A 24,459-nucleotide genomic window follows, 5' to 3' on the forward strand; every position below is an offset into this window, starting at 1 on the left:
GTACCTTTGTGGAGGTCAGCAGGATTCCAGCACTGACCTTAAGGCTGCCTGATTTACTGCCCTTCATGTATTGAGGTCTAGGAATCAAGAGGTCTAAACACTACTCCTAGATTCTTGATGTGGCAAGTTTTTGTCACAATTCATAGAAACTGCTTTTTTTTTGGTAAGGTTTCTCTTTTTTTAAGATAGAAGAGGAAAAAAAACCAAACAGACTTGATAATTCTGGACATAGTACAATGACTACCAGCTCTGCCTCCTGACTGCGCTTAAGAACCTGTGGGCAGGAAGACTGAGCCACGTGGCTTTTGCAGTTTCAGCTCTTTCTGAGAACTGCTTGCCAAAACTCCTCTGAAGGCAAATAGACATGCATACATAATATATGGACACATATACATTAATATGCATATAGCAGCAAGGTACCTCAATGGGTAGTGCGTAGGACCTGGAATCAGGGAGACCTGTGTTCAAATCTGGTCTGACTAGCTATGTGACCCTGGGCAAGTCACTTAACCTCTCTGCCTCAGTTTCTCTATCTGTAAAATGGGGATGATAGTAATACTAGCACTTACCTCCCAGGATCAAATGAGATAATAATTGTAGATGGGTTAGCAGAGTGCCTGACACATAGTAAACACTGTATAAATGTTAGCTGTTATTACTGTTATTATTGTGTATGTGTGTGTATACATATATATTATATATACATATATATATGTTTGTGGGCTTATGTATGTCAGTAATTTTTCAGTCAAGTCTGATTCTTTATGACCCATTTGGGTTTTCTTGGCAAAGATACTGGAGTGGATTGCCATTTCCTTCTCCAGCTCATTTTACAGAGGAAGAAACCAAGGCAAAGAGGTCACACAGCTAATAAGTATCTGAGGCCAGATTTGAATTCAGGAAGAGGAGTCTCCCTGACTCAAAATCTGGCACTCTCTCCACTGTGCCACCTAGTTGCTAGATAGACAGATAGAGCTATATCTCTCTATAAATCTATAGATATATGTCTTCATGTTGCTATGTATTGATAGACGTATCTATACATACATAGTTTTTTTTATGTTGTTTGATTTTTGTACACATAGATTTTTGCTAAACAGTTCTACTTCCTTTCTCTGTGGACAATGGAACACAAGAGTAGGAGTCCAAGTTGTATTTCTGACCCTGTTCACAGTATTTCTGAGGGCCTTGAGCATCTAAAGAAAGTTAAATGTCTAGTTCTGGAAAGACTTCTGAAAGTCTAATAATTTTTGCAAAACATCTAGTCTCTTCCAAAGGAGTTCTAGACTATGAACCATTTGCCTTTTCTCTTTTCTTACAAGAATGCTACAGTCACCTTAAACACTAGATAACTGACTGACTTCAGTGTCATATAAAGTTTTGACACCTTGAAAATCTGTACTTCTTGGAATGAAATGGATGCATCTCTAGTTTTCAAGAGAACAAAGGTCACCTTCTGCCTCTAGTAGCTCTCTCTGCAGTGGAGTGCCATCATCCTATTACCTTTTAGAGCTACCTTCTACACCCAGTGACCTTGCCAAGGGGAAGTTCCTTCCCAAGCACCGTGTGGTTCAGTTATGACTCACTAGCACCTGGTCCTGACAAAGTTGGGACGATTTATGTTAGGAAAATTGGGGGTGGGGTGAGAAATGAGATTGGGGAAGATCTGATGTAGAGCAGAATTGTCTTCTATAGCAGGAAGTTGGAGGCAAGTGAACTTCTATCAGCTGGGCATTTTCATTTTCGTTCAGCTGCACAAACTCCCTCTGTATGATAAGAGTCATAGATCCAGAGCTAGGAGGGAACTCAGACACCATTCAATGCAACCCTAGGATTTTACAGATGACAAACCTGACATTCAGAGAGGTTAAATGATTTGTCTAAGGTTTCAGAGGTAATATGTGACAGAAGCAGTGTTTTTACCCGGGCCCTCTGATTCCCAATACCAATTTGCCCCTGTTCTTTTTTTCTGTGGATTGTGGGAGTTTTCTAATGGAAGATATCTTCCAAATAACAGTGGGTTTGAAGTTAGCCAACCTGTGTTTGGATCCTGGCTCTGCAACTTCATTACTTACATAACACTAGGAAAATTACTTGTCAGGGGACCTCTATTTCTTTATCCGTAAAGTAAGGAGTTTGGAGGAGTCGATCTTTTCGGTCCTGTTCAGCTCTGATTCTATGATTCTAAGATATGAAAGGCATCCCTTATGAGGCAGAGGCAAAACTCCTCTGAAGGCAAATAGACAATGTTCCTTTGTGGAGGTGAGCAGGATTCCAGCACTGACCTTGAGGCTGCTTGATTTACTGCCCTTCATTGACTGAGGCTAAATACTACCCCTAGATTCAGGGTTTAAGACACAGGGTTTGAGTCAACAACCAGTCAATCAACAAGCACCTATTAAATGCGTTTTATGTGCTAGGCACTGTGCTAAACACTGTGTTAATCACTGTTTAATGAAGACATGGAACAATTTTTATCCAACCAAGTGTGACCATGAGCCCCCAAAAGACATGGAAAACTTCCTTGAGGAGAATAAAACTAAGGATTGAGTCTTGTTCCCTGAGTTGTATGAACTCAGCATTGCATTAGAAAGATGCTTCGTGGCTCAGGAATTCCTAGACATTGTCCTCCACATAACTTTTGTCTACTTTTAGAAGATAAGGTATTTCCTCTCTCCCTACACCACCCCCAATCCCCACCTCCGCTTCTCCCAGCAGCTGCTGGGGCTGGGATACTGCTAATGTTGCTATCTGACCTGAGGCTCTTTTTTTTTTTGAATGTCAGTGTAATTGAAGACTTCTGAACTGCTCTGGTACCAAGTGCATTTGTCTTCCCCAATACAGCCAGGAAATGCGCCTGCTCACTTCCTCTAGATTGTGATAGCTCCTGCCGTTCCTTGAGTAGGGTCAGGAATTTCCTCTGCTGTCTTTAATGGAGAATTTGGCCATCATTTAAAGAGTATGCATATAGTCCTCTTTTTGCAAAGCATTATATACATGCTGAAACACACTTTGCAAAGAGAACTATATATATAACAAACTTATATACATTTATATATCTATATCCTCAGGACAACCCTGTGAGGTAGATACTCCTAGTGGTATTGTTTCATTTTGATAGATTAGAAACTGAAGCACAAATAAATTGTGATTTGTCCCTGATCATGTGACTAGTAAACATGAGCAGTAGGTTTGGAACCCTGGTTACTCTCTCACTTCCAGGTTCTTGCTACGTCATTCTGCTAGCCCTGTGTAGCTAGCCCATTGGTGCTAGATGCTGGATTTGATATTACAGTGGTCCTTAGAACTACATTTCAAGTGAAATTCCCTGCTGCCTCTTCCAGTGATTCCAGTAATCCACTTGCCTTCAGTCAGAGCATTGGGTGTTCTTGTCTAACTGTTGACTAGCCACAGGAGTGAACCAGCTTGTTGGCTAATCAGAAAAGAATGCACTCCTGGGAAATAAGACTTGGGTTAGCTGTCATGCTGGCTTGAAGTTATAAATGGAGAAATTCAACAAGTCTAGCCTTGTGAAATGTACAGACATGCCCAGAGTCTTATTGGTCTAATCTGGAAGCCTCCTGTTAGGCATTAGCTCCACAGGGACATTTCCCTCTGATGTGTTTGGGTTCAGTCTTATGAGGTCTGGAGATCCATCTGTCAAAATGTGGTTCATAGATTCTCAGAACTAGAAGGCAGGTCAGAGGTCAGCTGGTTCTAACTGCTCTCTGAATAGGAATCCCTTTTAAAACAAGTGACCATGTTAATTATAGTTTTGATTTCCCTTGAACCTCTTCATATGCAGAATTAGATCAAGTCAACAAGCATCATCAAGCACTTAGTATCTTCCAAACACAGGGTTAATCATTGGGAGTACAAAGACAGACAAAAATAGCCTCTGTCCTCTAAGAACTCACATTCTAGTAGAAGGAAGAGAAGAGGAGAGGAGAGGAGAGGGAGAAGAATAGATATTGATAAAGCACTTCGTCTGGAGCAGCTACAGTGCTAAGGGCTTTACGAATATTTTTTCATTTGATCCTGACAACAACCCTGGGAGGTAAGTTTTATTATTATCCCCATTTTACATTTAAAGAAACTGAGGCAGACAGAGATTAAGTGATTTGCCTAAATTCACACAGCGAATAAGTATCTGAGTTGGATTTGAGCTCAAGTGTTCCTGACTCCAGGGCCAGGACTTTATCCACTACATTAGCAGGCTTCTCCTGGAAGGGAAAAATGTAAATAACTAGGTTCGTACAAGATATATCAATGGAAGATAGTATCAATATGGAAGGCATTAACAGATGGCAGACCAGTAAAGATCTGCGGCAGAAGGTGGGACTTGAGCTGAGTTTTGAAGAAAGTCAAAAATACTGATGGTATAAATATATGTAAATATACACACACATATACATATATGTACGTATATGCCATTTACCTAGTCAGCAAGCTATTTGGAAAGCATTTCTTCTGAAAAAATCAATTCTTATAGTAATAAGGAATTTGATTATAGTTGAGAATGCTCAAAGATGGAGATGCAGAGTATGAAAAAATCAAAACCAAATTATAATAATAAACTTCAAAATATCAAACTTCTAGGTCAAGTCTTTGTGTGGCTTCTCATTAATTTGTTTTTACTTCTTATGGCCTGTTCATTTTCTTTCTCATCTACTTCCCTTCTAACTCTGCAGTCATAATCATTAAATTTTTATTACAAGTTGGAGGCTCTTTGAGAATGCCAGGTCTGCTGACAGCCATTGATTTAGCTATTTTCCCCGGGGCAACATAACCGAGACCCACCCCTACCCACAGTCTATTATCACAACCACTGTGATTAACTTTTTCAAATAAATGTTCATCATCCATGTGTGTCTGTCAGAGAGAGAGAGATTGAGAAAGAAGGGTGGGTGGAGAAGACCTTTCTTCCACATTCTTATGTTCCATGACACTTTATAATAATATTGAGAGTTGGATTCCTGCAGGATAAGGGTGAAATGTGTTTTCAAGTTTTCTTTCTTTGAAGCTCTATCAAAAAAAATAAAAAAGGTTGTGTCCTTTGTGGAACCTTCTATTTTTGAGATGACACAAGCAATTCTCACACACACATACACACACACACACGCACGCACTAAAGTGAGCTGATTAGGACTGTTTTCTGCTCAGGCAAACTATAAGGTGTCATAATATTTTGTTTACTTTATTTCACATGGTTCAGCCAATTGTTGAGATGCATTCTCACTGGAAAACCAAATTAAGACATTGCTAAAGGTAGTTTCTCAACCGTGTTTTCAGGTGAATATCGTAAAAGATCTAGAATGCTGAAATAGATGGTGGTTGTTCAGATATTATTTTAGATGTAACGGTTTTAGTCTGGTAAAGGTTACTGAGAGAAGAAAAATGTTCATTTTATTAAAGCAGTATTGCACTCATGGATGCCACATTTAAATGAAAGATCATGTAGATAGGGCCCCATCAGAGAAGTGGACTGGGCCTTCACTTCTGTTTCTCTTGTTGTGTGTTTGTCCTTCATTCTCAAAGAGCACCATGACATCAGGGAAATGATGCCATGCCTTGTAAGTGAATTGGATTTAAGTGAGGCAGGGCTGTGCAGGGTCACCAGCCTCACTTTTTTCTCCAGTCATCTGGGTCCAATAATGGCCAGATATGAGGACAACTGGAGATGACCCAGGATACAGTGGGAGACCCAGGCCCTTTTAGGCTAAGATCTTACCAGATTCTCATTTTGGATGAGATACACCCATTCAGTGAATAGGTGTCTTTATTTAAAATTAAAAAAAAAAAATCAAACTGGGAGGAGAAGACCCTCAGGGTTCCTGGGTAAAAGAGAAACAGTTACTATTTAGTATTTATGTTCACTCTGTGCTAGGCTGGCCGGGGACCTGTTGTCCAATCTACAAATTAGGTTTGCAAAGCACTTTACAAGTATTGTCTCATTTGATCTTCACAACAACCCTAGGAAGCAGGTACTGTCATGAGTATCCCCATTTTGTAGATGAGGAAACTGGGGCACAGAAAAGTTAAGTGATTTGCCCCAGGTCACATAGCTAGAAGTGTCTGAGACTGAATTTGAACTTGGATCTTCCTGACACCAGGTCAAGCAGCTTCCAACAAACACATACTCCACAAGATCTCTGTAGTCTCATAAGATTAAAGATTCAGAGCTGAAAGGGACCTGAGAGGGCATCTAGTCCAACCCAATTCTTTTTCTGTGAAATGCCCACAGCATAGACTCCAACCTAAGTCGTTAGACTCAAAACCAGCATTGTTTGCACTGAACTACTTATTCTCAGGAAGGCTGGACAGTGGAGCTTAGGGGCAGGAAGCCAGCAACCTCCGTCATGTGCCAGAAGAAAAATGCCTGCTGGTTTTCCACATTTAGATATTTTCTTTGGTCTCTACTGTTGGCTTTGTTTTGTTTTGCTTTGTTTTGTTTTAAAGGGTCCTTTATTAACCAGTGAAATAGTATAGTTTAGTGAAAGACATACTAGATTTAGAGTAGAAGACCTGAGTTCAAATCCTGACACCATACTATCTGTGTGACCTTTGGGTAGACATTTAATATCTCTGATCCTCAGTTTTCTCAACTGCAGAGAAATGGACTAGATGACTTAAAAAGTACCTTCTACTTCCAAAATCTGTGCCCTTATGACAGAGAGGTACCACTGTGTGTATTACATATAAACATATGTAGATGTATATGTGTGTGTAATATGTTTGTGTGTATATATATTCATAAATATATGTATATACATACACAAGCACATATATGATAATGGCAAGGCAGGCAGGCCTCCCTTCATCCACTAGCATGGATGTCGGCTATCTCTCCCCAATCCATTCAGTAATAGTTCATGCATATACATACATATAATGTATATGTGTATATATGTGTATATATATTATATATTATATGTGGTATGTATATATGTGTGTATAGTATATATGTATGTATGTATGTATGTATGTGTGTATGTATGTCTTCTGTTTCTCTAGAACTCAATTAGAAGAAAAGACAGGCCTGATCACCTGAGCTATGGCTTCTATTTAAGACTCTTGACTGCCTCACTCATGTGACTTGCCCTAGGTTTCTTATTGCTATACTTAGAATCATTGGATCTTAGATTTAGAGCTGGCCCTCTAAACAGAAGAGGAAACTGAGGCTAGGAAGGTTTAATGACTTGCCAATGGTTATACAGGTAGTGAGTATCAGAGGTAGTATTTGACCTCAAGTCCTTGGACTCCAGATTCAGTGTTATTCCTATTTAATATCTTCCTGCCATGCTTGTGCTATCTTTTCCCAACTGTATGTAAAAACAATTTTTAACATTTGTTTTTTTAAATTTTGAGTTCCAAACTCTATCTCTCCCTTGAGAAAGTAAGCAATTTTATATAGGTTATACATGTGCAGTGATGCAAAACACATTTCCATATTAGTCATGTTGTGAAAGAAGACCAAAAAAAACCCCAAACTCACCAAAAAAAAAAAAAAGGAAGTGAAAAATAGTGTATGCTGATCTGCATTCAGATTCCATCAGTTCTTTCTCTGAGGGTGGATAGCATTTTTCACCATGAGTCCTTTGGAATTGTCTTGGATCGCTGTATTGTTGAGAATAGCTAAGTCATTCATAGTTGATCATCATACAATATCACTGTTACTGTGTACAATGTTCTCCAGATTCTGCTTCTTGTACATCAGTTAATGGAAGTCTAGGTTTTTCTGAAATCATCCTGCTTGTCATTTTTTAATAGCATAACACTATTCCATTACAATTGTAAACTACAACTTGTTCAGGCATTCCTCAATTAATGGACATTCTTCAATTTCCAATTCTTTGCCCCCACAAAAAAAAAGCTATTATAAATATTTTTTGTAAAAATAGTTATTCCCCTCACCCCAGTTTTTCTTTTTTATATCTGTGGGATACAGACCTAGTAGTAGTATTGCTGGATCAAAGGGTATGCATAATTTTATAGCCCTTTTGTCACAGTGCTTACAATAAGTCTTAAGCAACAATCATAAAAGTACATGTACTATGTATTTTAAATGTGATATTTCTCTTTTCTTCTCCTGTCCTTCCCATCTGCTTTCTTTCTTAACACCTTCAAATTACAGAAAAATAAAAATGTCTTTTATTGCACAGATATGGAAAGATTTAATTCTTAAAGATGAAGCCTAAAAGCAAAAAAGCATTTTAATTTTATTTGTGAGTTTCACCAAAATAATAATGAAGGACAGAAAGAGGATGTTGGGGAGGTGAGTTTGACACTAAGCACATTCTGCTTGAGTATGTGAAGTTGAAGTGTAATTATGATTCATTCTGACCCTAGTTCACGTCTGGTTGTTATTTGTTTTCTTTTAATTTGACTTCATAGTTTAGTTGGCCGTGCCCTGAAAGTGATCTTACTCTCTGTGCATGTTTTGTCAATGGGGAGAGCCAGTTTTAAAAATCCGTTCACTTATACTGTGTCTATTTAGTGTGGTGCATATTTGATTTTTCAAGCTCTGATGAAGTGACTTCTCTGTTCAGCAGTCTTATAAGTCTTCATTGCCTGTAGGATAATATCCAAACTCATTAGCCTAGCATCTAAGACTCTCCGAAATCAGATCTGGACCTTCCTTTCCAGCCTGTTATTGGTTACATAAGTCTTCAACTCTTGTCTAATTTGTCTTTTGACTATTCCTGAACAAATCCTTCCCATTATTTGTTCCTTTTCCCCACATTTGGACATTGATTCTACTGGTCCATCAAGACCCAGCTGCCTCCTTCCTGAAACCTGTCCTGATTCAGTCCAAATCTTTCTCCCCCTTATTCACATATAACCTCTCCCCCCAGACTTCTATACTTGATGGATCTTTCTTGTGGTGCTTATGCTCTGACTTATACAAGAGTTATTTGCAGGAGTGTGCTAGATACAGCTCACGTTGGCTTGGGAAAGTTGCTTGTTAAATTTTCAGTGTGGACATTTACACATTGACAAATATAAGTGTGGTTTATTCTATTTTTGATCATCATCATACATAAGGATCCCTACAGTCACATTGACTTAGAAAAACCACATATTAACTTTATCTGTTAAATTGTATTTTTATATATTTTGTCAAATGTTTCCAAATTACATTTTAATCTGACTCAACCATCACCCAGGACTGTCGTGAACTGCCAGTGTGTTTGATACCTCTAGCTAGACTTAAAAGAAAATCATGGAGAAAATGTTAATAATGACAGATAAAGTTAAAAAGTGTCTTGTAGATTCTTTTTTTTTCCTTTTTCTGGAGAGCCTTCTGTTAAAGGCACTTACTAGCAGCACCACCCACCCTGGTGATCTGTGTTTTTATCTCATTCCCTCCTGCTAAGTTATAAACTCCATGAAAGCAATCCCATCTTTATATACCTGCACACTACATAATGTGGAGCCTTGTACATCGTGTTTATTCAATGGAATTGAAGATGTCAACTTACTGACAGTGCTATTCATACAGCATTGTTGGTGATAGGATTTTTTAAAGCTCCAACTCTCAATTTGTTAGCTGACAAATTGATTGAAAGACATATTGGTGACATAATTCATTGCTTTCTGCTTCCTTTCAGACAAGTTCATTCTTAAACTAGGATGTTCTGTCTTCTCCCTGTACTCTGTCCCTTGGGCAATTTCATTTACTCCCCCAGCTTTAGCTACTTCTTTAGCTTTTTATGGGAAGTGAGTGTAAGTCAGTGCCTTTCATATGCCATTGGAGATAATCTAACCAACCCCCACCAGTACCCCTCCCAGATACTGGTTTCTCTCATTCATTCTCTTTCCAGGTTCAAAAACAGCCTAGCAGATATGCTTTGTAATAACCTTAGCAATTACCAAATTGTAGACTTGTCTTGGCCCTCATTCTAGAGTAAAACAAGGAACTTTGCTCTCACAGAATAGCTTCTCCTTTCATCCTTGAACTATACACATAAGGGCTCAGATAAAATGGCAGTTAATGGCCATGTAGCTTATTAGCAGAATCAAGTAACACAGAAAGACAGATAAACAATCAAGCCAAACCTTTGTTGGGTCTTGCAGCCAGGGTCACCTCTTTCTCTTCACTGCCAATTTCAGGGTTTCTGAAGAAAAACATGCAGATTTAAATTTAAGAATATTTCCAAGTACTCTGTTGGATATATTGCATAGAAAAGGAGCTGTTGCCTGCACTTCATTCTCACTAACTGGACTTCATTTTCACTCCTACAACTGGTGGAGTGGAGGAGTAGGTCATGGGAAATAAGTGGATTGAGGAACAGGAAAGTTAGGGTGTTTTTAGGAAGAGCAATATGTATATTGTGGTCTCTTTTTATGAGGGCAGTGGTTGGGGTAGAGAGGAAGACTGTGAGCCAGGAACTAAACAGGAGTGTTCTTATAGTAAGTAGATAACAGCTTTGAGAGTCTTGATTGGGTCATAAATTTGGATTGAATGAATCTCAAATGAGGAGAAATTATTCAGTGATGGTGGCAGTAATGGCCTTCAAATGTTCCAATTCCCATGTTTCCCCTTTATCCTCTCATCTCACACACACACACACACACACACACACACACACGCACACATGTACACATGTTAACTCTTCTAATGTAAAGTAAGTTCTTTGAGGGTAGGGACTATTTACCATTTTTTCTTTGTAACTCCAGATGCAGGGCATCGAAAATATAAGCAGTGCTTAATAAATGTTGATTGATTGATAGGTATTATTTAAGGAAAGTCAGGAGATCCCTGAAAGATGCTATAGAATGCTGTATCAGATCACCCTGTTCTGATGAATTAAATTTTGTTCATAGTGGCTTCTTGCCTTTACTTTCTAGTTTCTCTCATTCTTTAATTATCTTTTTATAAAAACAAACCTATTGCCTCATTGGTCCATAATAGTCATCTCAATATTCTTTTCATATAAAGTAGAAGTGGCCAGAAGGTATTTTAGAAAGGCTCCAGTAGATCTGGGGTCAGGAGACTTGGGAAGGAACAGAGGGAAGGAAGGAAGGAAGGAAGGAAGGAAGGAAGGAAGGAAGGAAGGAAGGAAGGAAGGAAGGAAGGAAGGAAGGAAGGAAGGAAGGGAGGGAGGGAGGGAGGGAGGGTGGGAGGGTGGGAGGAAGGGAGGGAGGGAGGGAGGGAGGGAGGGTGGGAGGAAGGGAGGGAGGGAGGAAGGGAGGAAAGAAGGAAATTAAGTACCTGTTATGTATCAGGTAGATAGTTTTGCAAATATTTTCTCATTTGATATTCACCACAACCCTGGGAAGCCAGTGTATTCTTATCCCTATTTTACAGTTGAGGAGTTTAAGGCAAAGTAACTTGTCCAGTCACATAACTAAGACTATATTTGAACTCCAGTCTTCCTGACGGCAGTCCGACTTCGGGTACACCAAGCCACCTCTCATTTTGAGCTTAGTTTCCTCCTTTGTAAAATGAAGGATTGAACCAGACTAAAGACCCTTCCAGTTCTAACATTAAAGCAAGCCCATTTATATATTTCAGAAGTCATTTTTCTTTTCTTAGTTCATTGGAGCATCCAAGCCTTTCCCAAAGCAGGCGCTCAATGAATACTTGTTTGAATGAATAAGTAGTCAGTAATCATCAGCCAAATTATTACACAGGATTTCATTTTGATGAAGATTTGAATTTTCAATAAGGGTATTCTCAATATCTATATTTGGTCTATATTTGACCTTTTAGAAAAATTTACCTCCTACTCATTATTTATTTGTTGTAATTTTTCATTTATTTTAAAGTCATGTCCAACTCTTCATGGCCCCATTTGGGATTTTCATAACAAAGATACTAGAATGGTTTACCATTTCCTTCTCCAGCTCATTTTACAAATGAGGAAACTGAGGCAAACAGAGTTAAGTGACTTGCCCAGGGTTACAAGGCTAATAAGTGTCTGAAGTCAGATTTGAACTCAGAAAGATGAGTTTTCCTGACTCCAGAGCAGGCATTCTATCTACTGCACCACCTAACTGCCCTCTCATTATTTATGCTCTGAAAATTTTGAGATCTCAAAAAATTTGCTTTATTTTTCAGGTCCATATTGTGGAAGCATGACTATTCCCACAGAATTCTACCTGGACATTAATGAAGTGACTGTTTGCTTTGAGAGTGCATCCCACATTTCTGGGCGTGGATTTTTATTGTCCTATGCCAGTAGTGATCATCCAGGTATGACAAACAAAATGGTTGGTGCAAAACTGTACTCTAATAACTGTCTTTCTGATCTGATCACACATCACTGTAACTGGAAATTTAATCCAAGGTATTTAATTAGCAAATGAGAAAAAAAATGAAAGCCATTTCCTTGTTATTGTGCTTACATTAGAAAAGAAAGAGGAGCAGTTGGGTCCCAGCTGAATGATTTCAAGGTACATAGATCCTTGACATAGAGCATCCTGAAAAATGATCAGTTCTATCTACATGTATAGAACATGTTGCCACTGACTAGGCTCTATCAAATGCTGAGGCCCTTCATTTACTGAGTGCTAGTAATGCATACAAATACATAGCAAAAGTGTTTGGTATAGAGCTGGAAGGTATCTTAAAGATCATCTGATCTAGAGGTTCTTCATCTTTTGGATCTGTTCAGCAGTCTGGTGAAACCTGTGGACCCCTAGCATAAAAAAAAAAATTTATAAGATTTATGGAGGAAACTAATTATGAAATATAATTACAGTATCAAAAAATTTTTTAACAAGTTCATAGGCCCCAGGTTGAGAACTTCTGATTTATCCCCTTCTTTTACAGATGAGGAAACTGAGGTACAGAAACAGGAAACAAAGAAGCACCCATCTTTTAGTTCTTTCTCGTTCCTTGCTTATATTTAACATCCTGTTGTTGGACTGTACAGAATGCTCATGTCTATCACACACTGTCACATTGAATCTGGAACATTATTGTCCCATATTTATGGGATATTTATGGTAACCTTTCTCATGAGCCACAGGTGGCTTCTTAAATTGTTTCCCTATTGCGTGGACAGAGCATGACCATTGTAGACATGTAGTGCATGTCATTTTTTATATGGAACCTAAATCTTGTATATTCCCAGGGGATCAAAGCTGAAAAGTCATAATAAAGGGTAGGACATAGGGAGAGGAAGGAAAAGTGGATGCATACTTTTTTGGAGAGAGGTTCCTTTGTTTTGTCTTAAATAAAGAAAATTCAGATTAGTATCTTGCATGCAAAATTTTAAGAAATATTGTCCTTTTTTATAGACTGTAAACATTAAAGGTAAGTGAATCCTAACCACAGTTCAGCCAGCTAATTGAATCTGTCTTTTTCTTATGACAGATTTAATAACATGCTTGGATCGTGCTAATCGTTTTTCGAAGACTGAATACAGGTAAACATAAGTGTTTTCAAATGTTCTCAGATATGCCGTGGTCATGTCTCAGTGGGTATTTGGTTATTCTTGAAAACATCCCAGGTGCTGTTGTAATGGTCTTTCCAAAACAGCATCCCAGTAACAAAAGTTACCCACTAACTGGAATAAAGAATCTTTTCATAGTACTGATGATAACCTTCGTCTAGGAGCTGACCTGGAGAAGATTTGAGGTGGTCTTTATGCTTTTTTATTCTTTCAACTTTTTTGGGATTCCCTAGTCTGCAGTCCAGCCTGTGTAGGTATGCACACATTGTTACGAGTACAAAGCTTGTAAACACTCCTGTAGCCCTTGTGACCCAATCTAGAAGTGATCTTTTAAAATTTTTTTTAGAAACCTAGTGGTAACACATACTCTGGTCAGTAAGTGTTCATTTTACTCACTCTTAAAAAAAGGAACAGGTCCATGTAGGAATCGTATGGTTGGACCATTGTACTGTTCTGGTAAATGATCCAAGCTGTAGCAAAAGTATGATGTGTCTAATGAAACTGGAAACTTGTGAAGGTCAGGGCAGGCAGGTAAGTAGGGTCAAAAGACCAGCAGAGAATTGTTGATATGAACTTAATTCTCAGATATGATCTGCCTCATCCAAGAACTTCTTATATATACTTCTTTCCTAGAGAGGAACTTTCCCCAAACACAGGTAGACCTAGGCCCACATGAAAACATAAAGAAGCTTTGAAAGATTAATAAACAGAAGCCTCAGGGTCACATAGGTTCAATTTGTTTCTTGCATCTTTGTTTCCTGAGCTGGTACCGTGACAGTATTGGGTTAATGCTGAAGGATTATGAAGTTTGTTTATTTGGCCAGCCTCATTGTCTACATAAGATAGAGAAAGCCTGAAGGAAACTCAAGTAGAGGAACTGCTATTTTGGTTATCTCTTTGGACTGGTGCCTATTGTTCTAACATACCTCACTGTTATCAGTCCCCAAGTCTCAGTGCTGTTTTAAGATGTTCAGGAATAAATTGTATTTGCATAAATTGCAGTTTTAAACTGCTAAACCTTAAAACTACACTAACACTTTGGAAACTCCCTGTATACCAAACAGTTGTGACTTTATAAACTAGCAAAAATGAAATAGCCTCCTAAAACTCTCAGAATTTCCTTTCAATAGTTTGTTTTTCAAGAGTTTCTGTTTCATAAGGCACACAACAGTTCCTCATTTCATATCAGAGAATAATATAATTTTAAAATAATATCATTTGAAGCTCATCTAGTCAGATCTCTTCATTTGATAGATTGAAGGCAAATGGAGACCCAGCAAATTGAATATATATATAAACTATATGTTTACTATATATACTATACCATATATACTATACTATATATTATACTATATATATGTGTGTGTGTGTGTATATATATACATATATATATAAAACACACAAATATATGTTTGCATTTATTTGGTGTTCATTTGTTTTAGTTGCATCCAACTCTTTATGATTCCATTTGGGATTTCTTTAGCAAAGATACTGGAATGGTTTGCCATTTCCTTTTCCAGCTTATTTTATAGATGAGGAAACTGAGGCAAACAGGTTAAGTGACTTGCCTAGGGTCATCAGGCCTAAAGTCAAAGAGTTCTTGTCAAAAGTGGAGCTAGAATCCAAATGTCCTGATCCCCTGATAACTATTATTTAACTGCGTTGCAATGTCCCCATGTTTTGAAAAGTTATGTGTAAACAAATGGTTAATAAAATTGAATCGCATTTTAAATATATTACATGAGCTCACTCTTTATAAAGGGTAATGTTGAATACTTACATAAAGCAGAGAATACTTTTTCAAAGAATCATATCCTAATTTTTCTTTTGTATAAATTCAGGTTGTCCTAAGTCAAGTTTGCTTAAAGTAAGATACATTTGCCACCCCTCACCTTAACCAGCACTATTTCCTTTCACTACAGCAAATTCTGTCCAGCTGGCTGCAGAGACATAGCAGGCGATATCTCTGGGAATGTGGTAGATGGATACAGAGATGTAAGTAATCAAGGCAATGTGAGAAGGTACTTAGGAAAAAAAGAAATGGTTGATACTGTTTGCTTAAATTCAACACAAGGGAGAGTCACACCAGATGTAAACCTATGATATCTGACTAATTATATATCTTTTTTTCCCCCTAAACCTGGTTTATTAAAAAACAAGTAAAACCTAAAATTAGTAATTTTTTTCAGTTCTTACCTATGTATCTTTTTCTTTTAAAAAAAAAGCCTCTAATTATAGGAGTATTGCCTATATTTGGAGATGATCCATCTTTCTACCAACATGCAAATTCTCTTATCTATTCAAATGAGATGAAATCACAAGTATAAACAAGACCCATTAGGTTTCTCAATATCTTTACTGTTCATAAAACTTACAAACACACATACTGGTAATGAAATGGCAAAGAGAAACCTTTCTGAAATAAAATAGCAAGATGATAATTAATTTTCCCTTTTAAATGACAGATTATAGATTGTTCAACATATTACTTGATTTATGTTCCAGATTTCATATTATATACACTTGTATATGTGTATATATACATACACATGTGTGTGTATATATTACACACACATATATGTTTGCATTTATTTGTTGTTCACTTATTTTAGTTGTATCCAACTCTTTGTGACTCCATTTGGGATTTCCTTGGCCAAGATACTGGAGTGGTTTTCCATTTCCTTTTCCAGTTTATTTTATAGATGAGGAAACTGAGGCAAACAGGGTTAAGTGACTTGCCTAGGGTCATCCCACAGCTAGTAAGTGTCTGAGGCTGGATGACTGGGTTCTGTATTCCTAGTTGTCTGTGTGTGTGTATCTACACACACACACACACACACACACACACACACACACACACACACACACACACACACAAGAATATACTCAGTCATGAAAATTTTTATAGAGCAGCAACCACTCTGTCCAAATAACTCGTCATTTCCTTTCTCTTCACTTGCTTTCCCACCCTTTTAACCTCATTTTTGTCCCTTAGTAACCCTCTTGTTATGCATTCTTCCCAGGAAAAAAAATGCCTCAGAGAATTCCTCTTCTGAAACATTTGGAGTACAATGTACATAAAAAGAGCCTCAGGGGTGTGCAAACATTTCTCATCCCAATTTACAATTTTATGTCTCTGGAATCTGGTCTTTTTAAGTACTCAACATAAAGTCTTAACATAGCCTGGAGAGATACTGTGATGAAATCAAGAACCTTTTGAAATGTTTAAATTCTAATTCTGTCACAGGTTTATAGATTGAGAACCAGAACCTTATAAAACGAGAGCCCAAAAAGGGCCCTAGGACTTTTCCAAGGTCACATAACTAATTAGGATTCAAACTTAGATCTTCCAGACCCCAAGTCCACATTCTGTCTACTTTGTCACATTTCTGTAGTGTTTTGTTGTTACTAAATATTTTATATACATTAGCTTAGTTGATCTCTTAGTAGTATCAATCTTGTGGTAACATTTTACTAGAAACATTTTTCCTGAGAGCATTTCTTGGTTTTATTTCGTTTTGCTTTGTTTTTAGAGGGATACTTCAGTTATTGGATAATGGATAATTATTTCCTTTTTACATGCTTGTAAGTCTTATGACTAATCTGTGACATTTGGCAGTATTCTGTAGGTAGCTGGTATTTTTCAGACTTGTTTATTGTAGATAATGTCATTGGTTCCACTTGAAACTGACTAAGAAATTCTCTGGTTCTCCTGAGAAGCATCAAGTACACGCATGATCTGTGAAGTGATTAAATTAGGATCAACGAAATCCAGTAATTGCTGGTATAAGATAGTGACTTCAAGAGCATGGTTCTGTGTACTTGTTTCATGGTATTGTTAGTTCATTAAAAGTAAAAGTACTCCAAAACAATAAAACAACCCTAGAAAAGACCATAACGACCTACTGCTCTTACAAAAGAATCTGAAGAAGTTGTGTGTGGGAATGCATTCTTTCCAAAAAAAGAATTTTAAATGATGTCATTTTTTGTTGAAATGCTCTCTCTCTGTCTCTCTGTCTCTCTCTCTCTCTCCCTCTCTCTCTCTCTGTTTCTGTTTGTCTGTCTCTGTTTGTCTCTGTCTCTGTCTCTGTCTCTCTCTCTCTCCCCCTTTCTCTCTTTTTCTCTCTCAGAACCAGAAAAGCACAATTTTCAGAAGCTTGTGTTTATTTGGAGGGTAATGGAAGCTTTCTGGAAGGATAGGCTATGAAATGGGCTAATGAATCAGTATGTTAACTTACCAGTCAAAAGTCTTACCACACAGTCCTTTATACTGTTTTTCATGAAATAGAAGATGATGGGTCTCTCTTTACCAACTGCTAGATGTTTCAGCAACCTCTGGAAAGTAGGCACACTTTACTTGCCCAGAACATGGAGTAACCACATGCACTGACAGAGTTCAACATATTCCATACCAGGTGCTAACTGAAAGCCTGTTAATGTCCAGTACCTGCTGAGATAAGTGATGCTCTCAGCTAGAACTCCTGGAGCCAAGAATGTTTCCAGGTCTGTGAAAAAAAGGCTTTCTTCAGGATTGAACCTGATATAGGGTTCAGTATAGGTCAGTCTCAGATTGAGTCTCTGGGAAGTCAGGCTAGTTTCAAAGGATAGCCAGATAAAGTAGGCTTTGGGCTGTAGGATATTCTGCTTTCATTCTTTCCTGTTGTTTTTGTTGCGAAATTTTATTTTTTTAATGAAGAAAAACCCAATTTCCTTTCCCACCCATCCTTCATGTTGAAAAAAGAAAAAGAAAAATACAACCCTTGTAACAAATATGCATAGTCAAACAAAATCAAATTTTCACATTGGGTGTGCTGAAAAAATATGTATCTCATTCTGTGACTCAGAGGCCATCAGCTCTCTGTCCAGAGGTGTGAATAGCATGCTTCACCAGCAGTTCACTGGAATCATAGTTAGATATTGTGTTACATTGATATATCACCTTTGACATTATGGAATGTCAGAGGGACTTTACTGGTAGCCTAATCCAACTTCTTCCATATAGAGATAAGTAAACTAGGGCTCAGAGAGGTTAAGAGACTCTCTGTACCTTATGTTAGTGGCAAAGCCAGGTTTCATAAACCTGCAGGTTACTTGTTCTTTCTACTATACTCAGGGCCTTTGGGGGATTCTGGGTGTCTGTGAGCTTCACCTGGTTCTCTATTTTGTTTGGCTGGCTACAGGCCCTCTCTCTGATGTATTGCTAGACACTCTTATTTATGAAAAAGTAAAACTAGCTGGTAAGGAAATGATTCCAGCCACTTACTACTAATAGACCTACAGTAAGAATCCAAATGTAAGATAAACCAAAAAAAAAAAAAAACAAAACCCCCCAAAACGGAAATCCTACTTGTGAGCAGGTTGTACTTTATTTTTAATCTCCTGAATGTTTTACTATGAATCATAGTACTCTTTCTTCTGTATTTCAGACCTCCTTATTATGCAAAGCTGCAGTCCATGCAGGAGTGATTGCTGATGAACTGGGGGGCCAGATCAGTGTACTGCAGTCAGAAGGGATCAGCCGCTATGAAGGAATACTGGCCAATGGCATCTTCTCCAAGGAGTAAGTGTCACCACTCTGCCTTTCTTCCCCCTGAAGAGAAGTTAACGCTGAAGGCATAATTAGCCAGCTCCCATCAGAGAGAGCAGAAAAAAGATGATGCTTACTGTTTATCATTTGTGGGGAAATATGTGTGTGCTGGTAATGAGTTTGGATGATTTCCCTGTAGAAGATAAAAGTAGCTTGTAAAAGAACTCTGGCAGTGTTGACATTGAAATTAAGGTGGTACAGGTGATTTCCCACTGTGCCCTGACCCCCCCCAAGACACAGGGAGTTTTCCTAATCTCAGGTACTTCAGTGAGAGAGAATGAGGCTTTGTTCTATTTCTGGTTTTACATATCTGGCATATTACTAGTCATCCCAGAATGTGCAGAAGGTGTTAAAGCAGGAAGTCTGTCAAAGTACACTTTTTATTTCTTTTTTTAATTAAATTAATTTTTTGTTACATCATAAGTTTTGAACTGTCACCCTCCCTCCCTCCCCTGCAGTAGAGAAGACCACCATTTGACATAGATATATAAATATATGTAAAATCATACTATGTATACTTGTACTTATCAGTTCTTTCTCTGGAGGTGGATAGCATCTTGCTTTATAGGTCTTTTGTAGTTGATGTGAATGTTTATAATACTCAGAATAACTTAGTCTTTCACATTTGTTCTTTGAACAGCAGGAATGTTAAATCTAATTCCCTCACTTTTTAAATGAAGAAACTGAAACCCAAAGATTCTGGATGACATGTTCAAAGTCATGTTGGTAGTAAGTGACAATTTGAACTGGCTCTCTCCCGTACCTGGAGTTCTCATCTCTGTCTCCTGGTTTTCCTGACTTCCTTTAGGTCCCAGCTAAAATCTCACCTTCTGCAAGAAGCTTTTCAGAATCTGCCTTGATGATGGTGTATTCCCTCTTAACATCGTCCCCAGTTTATCTCATCAATTGTCTTGTTTGAGCATAGTTTGAAATAGAGGCTATCACTGCCTGTCTATTCCCTAGCCTTTATGATCTTAACATCTTTTTCACTTGGCATTTAGGATTTTCTTTAACTCCAAAGGCTCAAAAAGATTATGGACTTTTCACATTAACTCGTTTGGAGGCACATTAACCTAACATCCTCCCGTTTTTTCAGATCTTAAGCTGTGTGCTTTAAAGCCTAAAATCTTTCCTGAAATGAGACATTTCATAGATAGATATGTAGATGCGGTCATGAGCCTAGTTTATGGTGATTTGGTACATTAAGACTTCATGTCATTTTATGATTTGTAGTAAAATTATTCTCATCAAATGCTGTTGCATGTGTTCAGTGAGCCTTTAAATGTCAGGTGTGACCTTGACCTTCCTAGGTCTATTTAGTTTTACATGGTCCCTTAGTATCAGGCTGCCGTTGTCATGATCTATATACAGACTTGTGTACATTAATATGGTACTTCAGGAAGTTAGAGTGAATTGTGGTATAAATTTGTTAGATGCTGCTAATATCAATCTGAACAAAAGAACATTGCTTTAAAAAAAAAAAACCAAATCTAGTTAACCAGGGAGCTACCTTTTTATATTCATATGTTCATGAAATGTTCTCCCTATATAAAGACATTGACTTAAGAGAATTGTTTTCTTTTTCATTATTTTGAACATGATAAACATGAACATTTTCTTATACCATACAAAGAACAGAAAAAAAAGAATACTACCATGAATTTCTACTATATATATAGCATGATTTAAAAAAAAACAACAGATATTAGATTTAACTCAGTAATTTTAACAATGTTCGACTTGCCTCTGTCCCCTTCTGAATTTCCTTCTGCTCTCCTCTGTGTATTGTTTTTAATGTTTTGTGGATGCTGTTCAGTGCAGTGGATAGAGCCCTAGGCTTAGAATCAGGAAGACTCATCCTCATGAGTTCAAACCCAGCCTCAGAGACTTATTAACTGTTTGACCCTGGACAAGTCACTTAACTGTTTGCCTCAGTTTCCTCATCTGTAAAATGGACTGGAGAAGGAAATGAAAAACTATTCCAATGTCTTTGCCAAGAAAGCCCCAACAGGGGTCATAAAGAATCAGACACAATTGAACAATTTTTTTTTTGTATTACTACCATCCCTCCCATATTCCCCTCCCCCATGCCCTTCAAAAGTCTTCTCTTGTAACAAATAAATATAGTCAAGCAAAACAAATGTATTCCTTTGTTGGGTCTGGGGAAAGACAATGCAAATGTATAACTGGTATGTTTTAGTCCCTAAAGTAAAGACCCTTCATTCAGCTGAAGGCAAGTTCATCCTCGGTCAATTCACTTCCTTGATTTAAGGAGACAGGAATAGATTCAGGAAGAGGGACTACATCCTGGAGATACTGAATCAGCCCAGTAGAGAGGAAAATAGAAAGAAAAACCTTTGTTTCTTACATTGGGCTATTTGTGTTATTCCTGGAGGCTTCTTAGGCTAGCCACTCTTTTTAAATTGATTGAACTGCTTCATACTTGTGAACAGCAATCCTATAACTGTCCCAAAAGTATTTGCACTTTGAAAAGAGTTTTTGTTGTTGTTCAATTGTATCTGACTTTTCATGACTCCATTTGGGGTTTTTCTTGGCAAAGATACTGGAATGGCTTGCCATTTCCTTCTCCAGCCTATTTTACAGGTGAGGAAACTGAGGCAAACAGGGCTAAGTGACTTGTCCAGGGTTACATTCCTAGTAAGTGTCTGAGACCAGATTTGAATTCAGGAAGATGAGATTCCAGTTCCATTGCTCCATCTATTACCTAGCTTCCCCATTTAAAAAGAATATGCAGCATCATTCATTCAAATTGACAGAATTTCAGACATTGTGATAAAGAGAAGTGAAAAAAAATGCAGGAAATATGGGAGAAGACAGTTGGGGGCCCTGGCTGAGGAGTGGGGGGAGGTGTCACAATGCAGGTAAGCTATGCCTACTGGTAAGTGAACTTCCTAGACTCAGCTTCCCCAAGCCACTCCTGTTTTTCACAGAGTCTTCCCTTTTCTTTTTTTGCAAAGTAGCCTAATGGAAAAAGGGTTGGACTTGGAGGCCTAGGGACTGAAATTGATTTCTGACCTTGCCATTTCCTAACTCAGTGACACTGGGCAACTTTATGAGCTTCTTTGAAGCCTGTAGTTCCTCTTCTCATCTTCATGATCTGCTTCATGGGGCTATCATGAGAACCAAAACTCATAATGTACATAAAACGTTTTGCAACCATAATGTGGCAAAGACAAGCAATTATTTGTTATTATTATTTAGTGGCTAATTGGTGTGATGCTGGAACTTGAGCCTAGATCTTCCGGCTCTAAGTCTAAAAAACTGGAGTGTGTATGTGTGTGTGTGTGTGTGTGTATGTTTGTGTGTTTTGTTTTTTAAAAGTATATTACCAACACAATATATTAGATCACAGTATTAACTTTCCTACTTTACATTTATTTAAGTTTTAAAAAGATTTAAAGGTATAGTAAGCAAATATAAGAATTTTTTTATTAACCATCAGGAATAAATCATCACCTTTAATGAATTCTCCAATTCTTTTTCTCCTACCATTTTAGAAGTAATGGGTGATATTCCTCAAACTTGCACCATTCCCAATAGAATTGTAAGCGCTCAGTCTTCCTTAAACCCAAAATCAGAGAACAAGCTTACACAATTAATCTTGGCCTTGGCCTTTGTTTAACTTTCTGATTTCTTTTTACAATGAAATCTCTTGCCCCAGACATTGCTGATTTATGGGGTGGGCCAAGGACCTCTTGGCCCGATTCTACAGAGAGAATATTTCCACTGAAGAGTACTTGAAATTTTAAATACTTTTGAAGAACACTTTGTGGCAGTCTATCCCCCTGCAGTAGGAGGAGGAGGGCAGAGTCCAGACCAGGAAGGAAGTTCATAAGGATAAGGGACAGGGATTCATTATTTGTGAGAATTATCAGAGAAAACAGAAGAGAGCAGGGATTTGAGGACAAAGAAATACTGGATTCAGGAAGAAAAAAAATGTTAAGAACAACCCCAAATTATTATCCTGGGAATTTGCTTAGATAATGCTCTTGAATGTTTTTTTAAAAATTTTTTTCACACTTCAATTTATTTATTTACCTTAGTTTTCAGCATTCACTTCCACAAGATTTTGAGTTCCAAATTTTCTACCCCAAATTTTCTTCCTGTCCCCACCCCATGATGGCATACATTCTGATTACTTCTTCCCCTAATCTGCCCTCCTTTTGTCACACACATACCCCTTTCCTTATCCACTTCCCCTTCTCTTATCCCTTTCCCCTTCTCTTTTCCTGCAGGGTAAGATAGATTTCTATACCCCTGTATATCTTATTTCCCTGCAAGTAAAAACAATTTTTAATACTAATTTTTTAAAACTTTGAGTTCCAAATTCTTTCCCTTCCTCCCCACCCACCCTCATTGAGAGGGCAAGCAATTAAATATAGGTTGTACATGTATAGTCATTCAAAACACTTACATAATAGTCATGTTGTGAAAGACTAACTATATTTCTCTCCATCCTATCCCACCTCTCCCATTTATTCTCTTCTCTCCTTTGACTCTGTCCCTCCTCAAAAGTGTTTGCTTCTGATTACTCCCTCCTCCAATCTGCCATCCTTTCTATCCCCTTTTCCCCTACTTTCCTGTAGAGTAAGATAGATTTCCATACCCAACTGAGTGCATATGTTATTCCCTGTTTAAGCCAAATCTGATGAGAGCAAGGTTCACTCATTCCTCTCACCTCCCCTCTCTTAACTTCCACTGCAAAATCTTTTGCTTGCCTCTTTTATGTGAGATAATTTTTCCCATTGTACCTCTCCCTTTCTTCTTTTCCCAGTACATTCCTGTCTCATCCCTTAATTTTATTTTTCAGATATCAGCCCTTCATATTCAGTTCACCCTGTGCACTCTGTCCATTTATACATTCACTCCAACTACCCTAAAAATGAGAAAGGTGTCATGAGTTAAAAATATCATCTTTCCATGTAGGAATGTAAACAGTTCAACTTTAAGTTATGATTTCCTTTTCCTGTTTACCTTTTCATGCTTCTCTTGAGTCTTGTGTTTGAAAGTCAGTTATTCTGTTTAGCTCTGGCTTCTCAAGAATGCATTAAATTAAATTTTTCCCCCTCATTGATTACACTCAGTTTTTCTGGGTAGGTGATTGTTGGTTTTAATCTTAGCTCCTTTGACCTCCAGGATATCATATTCCAAGCCCTCCTATCCCTTAATGTAGAAGCTGCTAAATCTTGTGTTATCCTGATTGTGTTTCCACAATTCTTGAATTGTTTCTTTCTGACTGCTTGCAATATTTTCTCCTTAACCTGGGAATTCTGAAATTTGACTCTAATATTCTGGGGAGTTTTCCTTTTGGAATCTCTTTCAGCAGGTGACCAGTGGATTCTTTCCATTTCTATTTTACTGTCTGGTTATAGAATGTCAGGGTAGTTTTCCTTGAGAATTTCTTGAAAGATGATGTCTAGACTCTTTTATTGATTATGGCTTTCAGGT

The 24,459-nt window shown here is 37.8% G+C and overlaps 1 protein-coding gene across 1 annotated transcript in view; it reads left to right on the plus strand.

The window, feature by feature from the left end:
- DCBLD1 (discoidin, CUB and LCCL domain containing 1) overlaps positions 1 to 24,459 on the plus strand; it is a 109,804-nt gene that overhangs the window by 55,421 nt on the left and 29,924 nt on the right. The window contains exons 3-6 of the mRNA XM_072643141.1: positions 12,065 to 12,199; positions 13,325 to 13,376; positions 15,326 to 15,398; positions 18,830 to 18,963. Of these exons, the coding sequence (XP_072499242.1) occupies positions 12,065 to 12,199; positions 13,325 to 13,376; positions 15,326 to 15,398; positions 18,830 to 18,963 (394 nt within the window). The remainder of the gene's footprint in view (positions 1 to 12,064; positions 12,200 to 13,324; positions 13,377 to 15,325; positions 15,399 to 18,829; positions 18,964 to 24,459) is intronic.

Source organism: Notamacropus eugenii, chromosome 2, assembly GCF_028372415.1.
Source record: "Notamacropus eugenii isolate mMacEug1 chromosome 2, mMacEug1.pri_v2, whole genome shotgun sequence".
NCBI classification, from domain to species: Eukaryota; Metazoa; Chordata; class Mammalia; order Diprotodontia; family Macropodidae; genus Notamacropus; species Notamacropus eugenii.